Here is a 12,069-nt window from a genome sequence, read left to right as displayed (position 1 = left end):
ATTTCAATAAGTGAGAGGCCAGTCGATCTGTTTATATGCACTCAAGTCTCTTAGTCTTAAAGCCATATTGACTAAACGTTGTGTAGGTATAGGTTTTGATGCAGGCAGTATATACGTTAGGGCAAGCCGGACGGATCGGGGTATTCAATCTTCGGCAGACCAAAGAGAACAGTTTGATTTTTTTTGTGTGGTTTTTATTAATTTACATCAATCCATTCTCTATATGCTGTCGCGGGGGCTTTGCTTAAACGTAAACAACTCTTGACGGCTTAACCAACAATAAGGGTGCCCTCGTCGGGGAACTCATGGGTGGGCACTTCCAAGTTCAATGGCGCCGGTCCCTTGCGAATGCGACCGGAGGCGTCATAATGGGAGCCATGGCAGGGGCAATAGTAGCCGCCAAAATCACCGGCATTCGCAATTGGCACACAGCCCAAATGCGTGCACACGCCAATAACCACGAGCCATTCGGGCTTGAGCACACGTTGCTGCAAGAGGTACAAGCAAATGTGGGTTAAACAGAAAAAGTAGTGGGATATCATAAAATGTATGTACGCACATCGTCCGTTTCGGGATCACGCAGCGCCGATGTGGGCACAGCCCTTTCCGTTTCAATCTCGGCCGGGGTGCGGTGGCGAATGAACAGTGGCTTGCCGCGCCACTTGAACGTCACCGACTTGCCTTCGGCGATGTCGCCCAATTTAATTTCAATTTTGGCCATGGCCAGCACATCGGCCGAGGCACTCATAGAGCCAAGGAAAGCATTGACCATGCCTTTGGCCGCATAGACACCGCCAACGGCGCCAGCACCGACCAGCATGTAGGAGAAAGCCTTGCGCTCCTCGGCGCTCTCGTTGCGGCGACGCTCGTCCTTGACTGAATCACGGCGATAGGCGGAGAAATCGGGTACGCGCAGATCCGTGTGTGCCTGGCGCGTGGCTGCAAGGGAGATAGATTAGAGTAGGATTCACTAAAGAGCAGAGGCCGCAGGCAAATTTTTGTGTTTCTGCTCCACACACTCATTCGTTGATCAGCTGTTTTCACTTGGCCAACTGACAAGGGGCGAGGTTATGTTGAAATTACGTAAGGAAATTCGCAACTTTGGCCTTTTGGCCATTGAAAACATTGCGAAAATCGTATTTGATTAAATGTTTGGGCTGCTTTGCACACAAATCTCTGGCGCTGGGCCACATTATATAACTGCAGCTTCTGCGATCACTTGTTTTCCTTACCAACGGCGGCTCCGCTGGCCCGTAGGCTGCTGGACAGTGCCTGGGCGCTGGCGCGCACATAGGCACAGGACGCGGCTTTCATCATCTTGTGGATTTGGGCTTCTTGTTAATTCTATTTGTTTTTGTATCGAAAATCTCGTTGACGAGACCAACGTCGTCCGTCTACTTTGCTGTTGCTGTGAAAACCAGAGTGACCGCGCGCTGCAAACGCAAAAACACCAAAAATTTAAATGAATAGCATTTTAATTCTTTCAAAGAATATACCTTCAGAATTGTTTATTTACAAACATTACAAATATATATTTGAATGCTTGTAAAATTTCTATTGTGCTCGTAAAAAAGAAATATTTCTTTAAACTTAAAAAAATACTATGCATTTGAATTTCTGTCTGTTCTGGCATTACGAACATGTGACGTTAACGCAATATGCGCAACGTAACGCAAACTGCGTAAAGGTGACGTTAAATATGTACGTTGCTGTGTGATGTTGGCTGTGCACAAAGTTTGACTCCCTTAAAGTTGGCTGCGCGTTTATTTTGACACGCGAAATTAGGTGCCCGCAAAATTTGAATTGCTTGGGGAGAATTATAATGTTCTAAAAGTTTTATACTCAATTCAATATTATTGTTAACCATTGTAATCGCTGGGCATTCAATAATAATATTCACATTCTATGTACCCTAATCTCTGCTCTTGTGGATTAACATCTAAGAACAATACAAACCTAAAAACAAACCCCATTCTGCATTTATATTCCTTAACAGTTTCCACCTAGATGAAACTGCATGCTTATTTCCCAGCTAATAATCCTCAATCTATCCCCCACCCGCTGTGTGGCTGCGCATCAAGGTAAGCCACCCCTTTAATGAAAACATTTCTCTCTTAAATTAGTTACTGCAACGATTTAGCTTTCGCCAAAAGAAAAGGGTTTTCATAGAAAACCGGTTGTGCAACCCCAAAAATCCACCACCACAGCATTGTTTTTCCGATTGCATTTTCCTCCTAAGCCTCATGATGTCATTGATGACTTTAAAGTTCTCTACGAAAAATTTTAATAATTGCTTAAGCATGCATTGAGTTTGAAAATTTTATTTCACTTAATTAATAATTTCAAACATTGCAAGAAAATGTGCAAATTGTTTATTTTCGCTCTGTTTGCTGACCTCATCGCGCGCAACCACAAAACAATAAACGCATAAAATGACAATAAAAAAATGCATAAAAATGAGAAAGTTAACACACAAAAAAAATAAAATAAAAAATTCGCATAAATGTAGGCAACGGGGAAAATGCTCGCCAAACTTTAAAGCAAATCCGAAACTGGAATAAAAAAGAAAACCCTAAAAACAAAAAATAAAGCTGTAAAAAAGCGGCAACGCGCAGCCGGCTAAAGTAATTCCTTTGGCGCCAGGCCTGTGATTATCGAAAGTAGTTCTTTTTGATGTCGAAAGTTTTTGCCTCCCACGCCGCCAGCTCCCCTTTACGAACTACCACACACCCCACCACCGGCCACTTCCCCAGCGCTCGTCGCTAGGTGGCGTTGCGAAAGTGAAAGGCGAAATGCCGCCCGGCGCCCGGCTACCCTCTACTTGCTGCGTCCGTTTCCATTTCCCGCCTGGCAGCGGGGCAATCTGCGCACATAACGGCGCCTCTATGTACTTACCACGACACTTACACACACTGACACACCAACACACACACACGTACACTCTATAACATTCACATAGATACGCACAAAAAGTGCGTGAATTTTTGGGCAAAACAACAAATGCAAAAGAAATTCATATCAACTGCAACGAAGCAAAAATACTCTCACTGGTTTTTTATATGAAAAGAACAAAAATCCAATTAATAGTTAAAAAGCCTAACATTAGCTTACTTTTAATAGCTGCTTAAAAAACGACAATATGTTTCACATGTGTCAAAATATTAAGCAGAAAAAAAAAAAATCCCTTTAAAAAAGAGTATATATAAAATATATGTTGGAAAACCAAATAATTAGAATACTACTTTAATAACATGGAAGCTCGGCAAAAATTCCTGAAAATTACTTTGATTACGATTTTAAATACGATTCTTAAATCAGTCATACGATTTTATAGTAGCCTGGTTTGGGCATTTCTTGTAGAAATGTGAAGATATATTTTAAAAGATTTGAACCAGTATCCTAATTTTTCACTGAGACAATTTACTGGGTTAAGTGGTCCGCTTTTATTCGCTGTGCGGTTGAGTCTATTGATATTTTATGTTTATCTTTATATAATTCTTAGTCATTATTGTTTATTAAACAAACTAAAGCTGCTTAACTGGCATTGCAGGGCTTGCTTAATAGGCTTTAAGATAGTCTATCTAAGTCCAGCCACTCAGAAATATATATAATTTAATAGAAAGCAACTTAAGCAAGATCAGTGAATCTGGCCAACAATTGCTCTTAGTTTAAAAACCTGCAATTATTTATCCAAGTACAAACCTTCCCACACATACTTGCTTTAAAAACAAGCCATAACAAAGGAGCTGCTTGGTAGCTGCATTCTGCAATCTTGCTGCTTCACAATTGCCTACAAATTTCAGTTTTTTGAAGGCTTAAACTTGCCCAATAGCTAACGCTGCCAGTGTTAGAAAGTGTATTACAACAGCCAAGTTAAAACTATGCCGCGTAGGCGACATAGGCAGCAGCAGAGTCAGGCACCAGGCTTCCTTTTTGCCCAACACTAGCTGCCAGCCACCAGGCAGCATTGTCCGCCCCCCTGCCCGTCTGCTGGCGCTAACTGCGTTACACTTTTCAGCAACTTTTACATTGGGCAATGGCGCCAACTACAACAGCAACAACAACAACAGCAACAACAAATGACAGCAACTGCTTTTGCTGCCTATTTTTCAACTCCCCGCCCACTTATGGCAAGCGCCAGGGGCTGCTTTGCTGCTTCAGCTCCACTTTTGTGTGTGTGTGTATGTGCTTGTGTGAGAGTGTGGCGTGTGCAGCATTGCGGCTGCGGCTGTGGCAACAACAGCAACAACAACAACAGCAACAACATCGACGACGACAACGACGACAGCAACATTGCCTGCTTCAGCCGCTTATCGCAACATCAGCCAAGCATAAAGCTCAATACGCACACCCAACCGCACCACCAACCACCGCCCTGCAGCAGCAGCAGCAACAGCAACAACAACCGCCCCGCGCCGCCCCCTTTGACGAAAGTTGAAAGTGGAAAATTGTGCGTGGCAGCCAAAAGTTTCCGCCGAGCCGAGCTGAGCTGAGCTGAGTGAAGGCCTCCTAACTGACTGACTGACTGCTTGACTGACTGCCAGTCGACGCTGACGCCCATGCACAGCGCAACCCCACTCTGGCCCCCTCTCAACCCCCTTGCACGCAACGCCTCTGCGTGGACTACCTTGCCATGCAAAACCCATTTACTCCTTGGGCGGCTTCTCTGAAAATTAAATGAATAAGCAGCTCGTTCTGTGCATCGCCTGCTGTGTGGTGAAAGGGGGTGTGTGGCTGAAGTGTGGCAGAGCGGGCCGGGCAAAGCTTGTGGCATGTGCAGCCTTTAAGTTGCTGCTAGGGTCCCAGGAGCCGCCGACAAATGTAGCACAGCTGGCAGTCATTTTGTGCTCATCTCGGTTTGCATTTAAAGATATTATGCCATGGGCCACGCTTCGACTTGGGTCTATATTTTTGATAAATATATATACATATATACACATATATATATATTTGTATATTTGTATATATATTTCTATATATGCTTAGGTGTATGTGTGTGTTGCCTTGTTGTTGGCACATGCTTAGCTGGGCGCTTTGTTGCCTGGCCGAGGACTTGTCCTGTCGACGTCTGCTCGCTGGCCCTTTGGCTGAGCCATTTTGTCAGCCAGGATTAGGTGACCATGACAATTGGTCAATGGTCAACGAGCAGCGGGCGTTCGTTTGTTTGTTTTCAAAGGAACTGCCCAAAGGACTCGTGGGCGACGCCTTAATGTTGCCCTCACATTTTATAAACATGTTTTTAATGCGCCCGAAGATAGATTCGACAGCTAGGAAAAATTATGAACAGAATTTCTGGGAATAAATCGTAATTTGTGGAAGCATTTCTCAGATCTGTATTTTATTAGTTAAAATATTTATATTTATTTCTATATTTACTTAACTTATATTAAAGACTTTAAGCAATACGCTTTGCCCTTAATCTGTCTTTAGCATGAAGAATACCCTTTATATACCCTAAATATTTTTCTTGTATACCCTTGAATAGGGTATTATAATTTTGTCATAGAAAAAGGCTGCTACGACCCTATTAATTATATATATATATATATATATATATTCTGGACTCAAAAGTGTCCGCCTGTCTATTGCTATAAGAATCGTCTCTCATCTTTCGTCTTGAAAATTTTCACTGTTCCGTCTTTCTGTAGTAGAATATATATGTCGGAACCGCTTGGACCCGACCACTATATGATATAGTCTATTGGAACGATAGGTCGAAAAGTAGGTTCTTGTATGGAAAAATTGTTTTTTTTTATAAAGATATCGTGATGAACCTCGTAATTCCTAGTTAAACTATGCTGCTTATACATGAGCCAAATCTTATCAGGATCGCACTACTATATTATATATGTATTTCTATACGAATAATCGGTTAAAAAATAATATTTTGTATGTCAGAATGTTATGTTTTCAAGATATATTCACTATTCTTACAAAAGCCGTAATGCTTCCCTATTCTCACAAATCAGCAAAAGGGAAATGTCTGAAAGGGTATTAAATCTTCGAAACATGAAATTTATTTCATAATTTGGACAAAATATGCCAGAAATTAAGAGTTCAAGCTGAGTTTTGGACATCTACATCTAACTGAATCTGTTCTGTCCTCAATTCTATTTCATTATTTCATTATCTGAGCAACAAAAAATGAATGGCAAACAAAAAAAAAATATTTAGAGTTCGTCCGTGATTGAACGCTCGCCCTCTGCCACGTTGTGGAGCTGTGCGTCGGCATCCTGGCCGTCCCAGGGTATGACACTGCGAACGGGCGGCTTTTGGGCGCAGTTGACAGTTGAAGTTCTGCCACGCCCCTGGACAATATCGCCCAGAAATTCATTAAGTGCAGCTTCCGAGAATGAGCCCTTGAAGACGGCATATCGCATTCTGCGGCAATTGACCACCACCAGAGCCGGATAGCCAAAGCCGCCCACACGCAGACCCCTCTCCAGGGCTGGCTGCTGGCCGCCCTCGGTCCACACCCAGCCCCATCCCTGCTGCGCCGGATACTTGGCGCACAGTTTGCGCAAGGTGCCAAGCAATTTGTTGCGGCACTTGGCATTGCAGTCGAGCAGCGTGGGCAGCACGGAGATGACGCACCAGGACTTATGGCCGCAGGCATTGAACAAACTCGTCTCGTCCGTGATCTCGGCCACGTTAGGTGCAGGCGCCGCCGACTTGCTATTGGCCCAGCTGATGATGCTCTCCGCAGTGCGCTGGCCAGTGTACTTGACTGCGTCGGCGGGCTGCTTCGACTGGACCGGAAAGTATTTGATGGTGGGATAGCTACGCACATTGTGCTCGGCCGCCTTGTGCTTGTACGCGCTGGCGTCCAGGGCGCCCAGCTTGATCTTGCCCTTGAGTTCCTTGGCCGCCGCTATCCAGGTGCCTGCCAGATTCTTGCAGTGCGGACACCAGGGCGTATAGAACTCCACCAGCCATGTGTCAGCCGAATTGAGCACCAGCCTATCAAAATTATCAGCCCGCAGCTCCGTGACGTCGCTCTCCGAGCAAAGTCTGTTGCTGGCCGCGTCTGTGGCCACATCCAGGCTCTCGCCAAAGGCCGCCTTTATCTTCTTGTTGACCTCAGCCACAGCCACGTCGGCCATGGCTTTCGCTGTGCGCGGCCCAAAGAAATCGGTAGGCTTTTGTTTGTCAACTCCGAAAATTTTCATAAGCGGAAAGCCGCGTATTTCATATTTGGCGATCAACTCCGTGTGCAGCTCGGAATTGACCGCGCCCAGCTTAATAACGCCCTTCAGCGCCTTGGCCAGCTGCTTGTACTCGGGCAGCATGGCCTGGCAGTGGCTGCACCAGGGCGCATAAAATTGTACAATCCATATGGCGTCGTCCTGCAGCACCATGCTCTCAAAGTCCGAGGCAGTCAGCTCCACAACGCCATCTGCCGGCGAGTAGAAAGCAATCGAATTAGAAGCCACAATCACAAAGAGCGTTAAAAGACTCGACACGGCAACGATTGCCGCCACTTTCAGTATCCACGTTTTCGATTCTTTGCTCATTTTTTAAGGCAAACAAAAAAATTTAATTTAAAATGAAAACTTCCTTAAATTCTATTAGATGTTCTCCTATGAGTAGGAATGTCTTCTACCTAATGCCTACTGTGTCTGACTAATTGCACATGGTTTGCTGGGATTGTTTTGGTGCGGCAATATGTCGATAGGCTAGCCTCAGACTCGCACAATTGCTGCTGCATAGTCTTCATAGTTCTCGAGCTATGACTGTGAAGTGCTTGTGAACTAGTCGTAAATTAGTTGTCAGATTTTAACACCTGAACGGGGCATAAAACGCCCCATCAAAAATGATTAAAATTTATTCAAGAATTTTGTGATAATGTATTAGGAGACATATCTGACTCCACAAAGTATTTATTATTGATCAAAAATGCTTAAAAAATTTGCGCATGTGTTCATCTGGCCTGCTCTGCAGAACTAGAGACTTTAAATATTTATTGACAGAGGCTGTATAAGATTAATTTAGAAATCGATAAATATCGATAAGTCGCTTAAGTATTTCATATATCATATCTTGGGTATTATAAAAGAGAGACAACAAAACTGGTTTTTAATATATTAAAAAAAAACCTTAAACATATCTTTAGTTCACGCTTCTTCAGTTCTGTAAATTTTTAAAAGTTGCCTATATTGATAAGCTTTATGAGCTTTTTTGATCGAACAATCAATACATAAATTATTACTTACATTAGTCACAACACTTCGGGCTTATATCTTTAAAAATACGTTGAACTATTAAGCGCAAAAGCCATGAAGCCTGCAAAGAATATCGCCTTCTTCAAAGACTGCACTTCTGTTTCTTAATAGATTAATTTATATTAAAGATATGAGCCCGAACTATCGTGAAAACGCTAGGAGATTTAGAAGACATCAGAACTATTTTGCTAAAAGAAATATATATATATTTATTATATTTTATTATCATTGGTTTTCATGCTTTAGCCAAGTAGAACTTCATTTTATATTTTTATTTATTTATTATCTATTAATGTTATGTTCAAGTTTTCTTTAATCATCAACTTGAAAGGAAAATTCGATGGCGAAAAATAGATCTACTTTCCCCAACTCGCACTCTGAACTTTGTTGACATTTTTCAATTTGTGGCAACATTCAAGCTAGAAATTCGAAAGTTTTTCTTTTTTTTTTAAAGCTAAAACACATATACTATATGTACATATTGAAAGGAAGGAAACTTAGCCAGAAGCTAAGAAAAATAAAATAAAAACAAGCAAATAGAAGAAGAAGCTGGCGAAAAAAGCGTCAATGAAACCTGCCCTAAATTCGCACAAGCGGCTTAAAACAACAACAAAGGCGCTGCCAAGAAAAAAAACAGGACACAAAGCGTGGCAAATAAGAGGAAGAACAACAACAACAAGCATAAGGCGCAGGTGGAGCCAAAAGGGGGGAGGGGGAGGGAAGGCGGAAGCAGCAGCAGCAGAGGTTGAAAATGTGTGAAAGGCAAAAGGAAACGTCGACGCTGCGTTTTTTGCTGAGGTCCTTGTTGCAGGACACGCACCAAAGGAGGCGCAGCACGCATAAATCTAATGCCAAATTACATTATTTTGTCATTTCGGGCCCCACGCACAACCACAACAGCACAGCACAGCCCAACCCCCAGCAATTGCCGCTGCTGCTGCTGCTGCTGCAGTGTCCTGTCCGCAGGGCATAAAACACTGTCAAAAATAAACTTGCGCCAAAGCTGGTAAAAAAAAAATGCAGAAAGCTCTTGGGGTAAAAGTTTTGTTTGCTTGCCGAAAAAAAGTACATTATATGCAAGCGTGCAAAGGGGGGCGCAGGCTGGGCCAGTTGCTAGGGTGTGTGTGTGTGTGGGTGTGTGCGTGCCGGGGTCTGAGTGCTGGGGTTGTTTGCCAAGTTCGCGGCCAGGCCGAAAGTGAAAGTAAATGCAAGCGCCGTGAAACGAAGCTGACGCGTCGCAGTTGACGTCGCAGTCGACGTCGCCGCTGACGTCGTGCGTTTACCAAATATCCTTCGGCACGTTGCTTGGCCAAGGACATTGCGGCCATTAAAATGGAGGCATTCAAGCTATTCGAAGCGGTTTTCTTGAGACGCGCGACTGCAGCAAAGGACACAGCGACTCGCGCTCGCTCACACTCGCTCGCAGGCTCGTTCGCTCTCGCTCTGGCACGCGCTCTCTCTCTCTCTCTCTCTCGTTCTGTGAGAGCGGCTTGCTCTCTTGTGTGGCGCTCTCTGCGTTTGCGTGCTCGCTGCGCTTTCACTTTCTTTGCCTTGTCCTTTGCCTTCACAGCTTTTCACTTTCACTTTTCACACACACAAAAACCCTGAAAGTTCGACGACGCGTCGCGCTCTCTCTCGCCCCCTCTCTTTCTCTCTCCTACTCTTTCTGTCTCGCGCTGTCCCACTCTCGCTCTCGCTCACCCACTCTGTCGCACACGCTGCGACTTCCTGTCTGTGTGTGTGAGCTTCCGGTTTTGTTTTTACAACTGATAAGGCGTCAGGCAGGCGGCGTTGCGTCGGGGCGGCTGCCCCAAAAAGTATGCTATGCTTTTTACATGCGCCCGCAATGCTCTTTGTGTGCCTGCTTTTGTGTGTGTGTGTGTCTGTGTGTGTGTGTGTGTGTTTTTGTGTTTTGGGAAGACGACCAGCAGGCGCCCTTCCATTGTTGTTGCTGTGCGTTGCAAGGATCAAGGACGTTCAAGAAAACCGAAATGGGCGACTGCTCGGGCCTCGCAACGACTGAATAAAAAAAATGCAGGGCGTACATTTTCATTTACTTCTGCTTCTTCTCTTGGCTCTTTTTTTTTGTTTGGTGGTGGCTTGACTTTGACATGGGTTTGGTCGGTAGGGAGGGGGGGCGAACGGGCCTTGTTGGGTGGCTGCAGCTGCCTCGCAGTACATAGCAGATGTGCGTGTGCGCCTATATGTGCGTGTGGGGTATATATGCCGCGCTGGGGGCAGTTGGGCGGCGTTGGGGAGCCGGCCTCTGCTGCTGCTGCTGCTGCTGCGGTGGCTGCAGTCCTTTATTGAGCCAAAAACCACCCAGAAACCACTTTGGCTTCAGCGACAGAAGCCGCTCAAACGACCGACCGCTGCGTTTGTAATTTTTTGGCGCTTTTTGTGCGTGTGCAGCGAGCGTTGGTCTGGTGGCGGGGGGTGTTAGGCGGGGCAGGAGCGGCTTTGTGAGTGACGTTGATTGCTGTTGTTGTTGTTGGGGTGGTGCGTGTGCGTATATACTAGGGTATATAGCCAGCCGAATGGTTGTTGTTGTTGTTGGTCGTTGGCTGCTTTTCTAAATTGCGTAGTTTTCGCAGTGCACAAGGAAAATTTTCATTGCCTTTTAGCTTTTTCCTGCTGCTTCGCTTTTGCTTTTTTTTTTCTCTTCTATTTGCCTGCTTATGTGGGTCGCAGCGGGTCTGGGTATCTGCGATGCATAGCAATGAGTTGTGCGTGTGTGTGCTTTAGTTTAAAGTGAAAGCAACGAGCTGGCATTTTCCTAGGAAAAGTTCTGGCTTTTGAGGTTTGCCCCTTCTGTGCTGCGTTTTGGTTTCCTAATAAAGTGCGTGCCAAATGTCGTATGCGGTCTTTAGTTGCTTCCTTTACACTTAATTGGCAACCTTAAGCCAGCCGAATGCGCCTCCCTCAAATATACTTTAGATAGCAAAGCAGGAAGCGAAATTAATTTTGGCATTAATGGGCTTTTGAAACGACATGAAAAAGTTCAGTGTAGCTGCAAGAATTTCTAAAAACAAAAACGGTTTAGCAAGCATATCTATAAGTTGTCTTATGATAATAGTTACCCAGTCGAATCGATTTAGGTCGAATTTCTTTAGTTTTTAGTACTCAAAATACTTTTGATGTGGTTTTTTCATGTTGGAAATGTGATTCAACGCGTTTCTTATATAAATTGAGAGCTTAAATGCTCTTAATTTCGTTTTAAGGTAGTTTGTATTATGGGACAACTTTTCAATTCGATTTGAATATATTGCATGTATTGTAAATCATTTTGTATAAAACCAAATCAATAAATCATGATCGTGTGTGTACTTGTATTTTTAACTTCCTCTTTGACATGCCTAAGATTCCAAACCTTATAAAGTCACGATTTTCTCAGCATTTAAGGATCTTATCCTAAAAACATGTTCTAGAGCTCTGGCAATATTTGTAATATATATTTATTTCTATCCTAAAAATAAGTATATATACCTTTTGATGTTTAACCTATCAAAGCTTAGCTCAAGCAAGCTTTAAGCAGTCCAACATTGACGTTTGACTCATAGCAGCATTGCGTAGGTGTTATATAGAATCATTTTTATTTATGTACCCTTCGCTACTCAACCCCCACGCCCCTCTCTCGTCACCTGCACCCCAAGTCCCACTGCGCATTCACGACATTTGCATGCGACGCCAACGAGCGCTGAACTTGCCGTGCGCTGTGGCAACTTGTATCCATTCAAGAATTTGCTCAACTGACAGCACCTGCCCATCACAAGCTGTAAAATGGCGCCAGCCCCGCCTCCCCTTTTGATTTTGCTTTGCCATACACTACATTTCCACAATCTCGCAG

At 44.1% G+C, this 12,069-nt stretch overlaps 2 protein-coding genes across 2 annotated transcripts; both read right to left on the bottom strand.

Moving 5' to 3' along the window:
• Positions 1-172: 172 nt before the first annotated feature.
• Positions 173-1,476, bottom strand: LOC115758550 (cytochrome b-c1 complex subunit Rieske, mitochondrial). The gene is made up of 3 exons (XM_030699247.1): positions 1,233-1,476; positions 560-939; positions 173-488 (listed from the first exon to the last, which is right to left on the bottom strand). Exons 1-3 carry the CDS (start codon positions 1,315-1,317, stop codon positions 270-272), a joined length of 684 nt encoding a protein of 227 aa, XP_030555107.1. The 5' UTR covers positions 1,318-1,476; the 3' UTR covers positions 173-269.
• Positions 1,477-5,913: 4,437 nt separating this feature from the next.
• Positions 5,914-7,599, bottom strand: LOC115758549 (protein disulfide-isomerase A6 homolog). The gene has a single exon (XM_030699245.1). It carries the CDS (start codon positions 7,512-7,514, stop codon positions 6,171-6,173), a length of 1,344 nt encoding a protein of 447 aa, XP_030555105.1. The 5' UTR covers positions 7,515-7,599; the 3' UTR covers positions 5,914-6,170.
• Positions 7,600-12,069: the final 4,470 nt, after the last annotated feature.

Source organism: Drosophila novamexicana, unplaced genomic scaffold (assembly GCF_003285875.2).
Source record: "Drosophila novamexicana strain 15010-1031.04,08,12 unplaced genomic scaffold, DnovRS2.1 tig00000193-arrow-pilon, whole genome shotgun sequence".
Taxonomy (NCBI): domain Eukaryota; kingdom Metazoa; phylum Arthropoda; class Insecta; order Diptera; family Drosophilidae; genus Drosophila; species Drosophila novamexicana.
The sequence above is the reverse complement of the archived record's forward strand: the minus strand, read 5'-3'. Positions and strand labels throughout refer to the sequence as shown.

Bases quoted from the DNA above. Each gene is read 5' to 3' on its own strand.
- LOC115758549 (XM_030699245.1), bottom strand. From the start codon at position 7,514: ATGAGCAAAGAATCGAAAACGTGGATACTGAAAGTGGCGGCAATCGTT.
- LOC115758550 (XM_030699247.1), bottom strand. From the start codon at position 1,317: ATGATGAAAGCCGCGTCCTGTGCCTATGTGCGCGCCAGCGCCCAGGCA. The intron at 940-1,232 runs GTAAGGAAAACA...TCTCCCTTGCAG, and splicing joins GGCCAGCGGAGCCGCCGTTG to CCACGCGCCAGGCACACACG. The intron at 489-559 runs GTGCGTACATAC...TACCTCTTGCAG, and splicing joins GTGATCCCGAAACGGACGAT to CAACGTGTGCTCAAGCCCGA.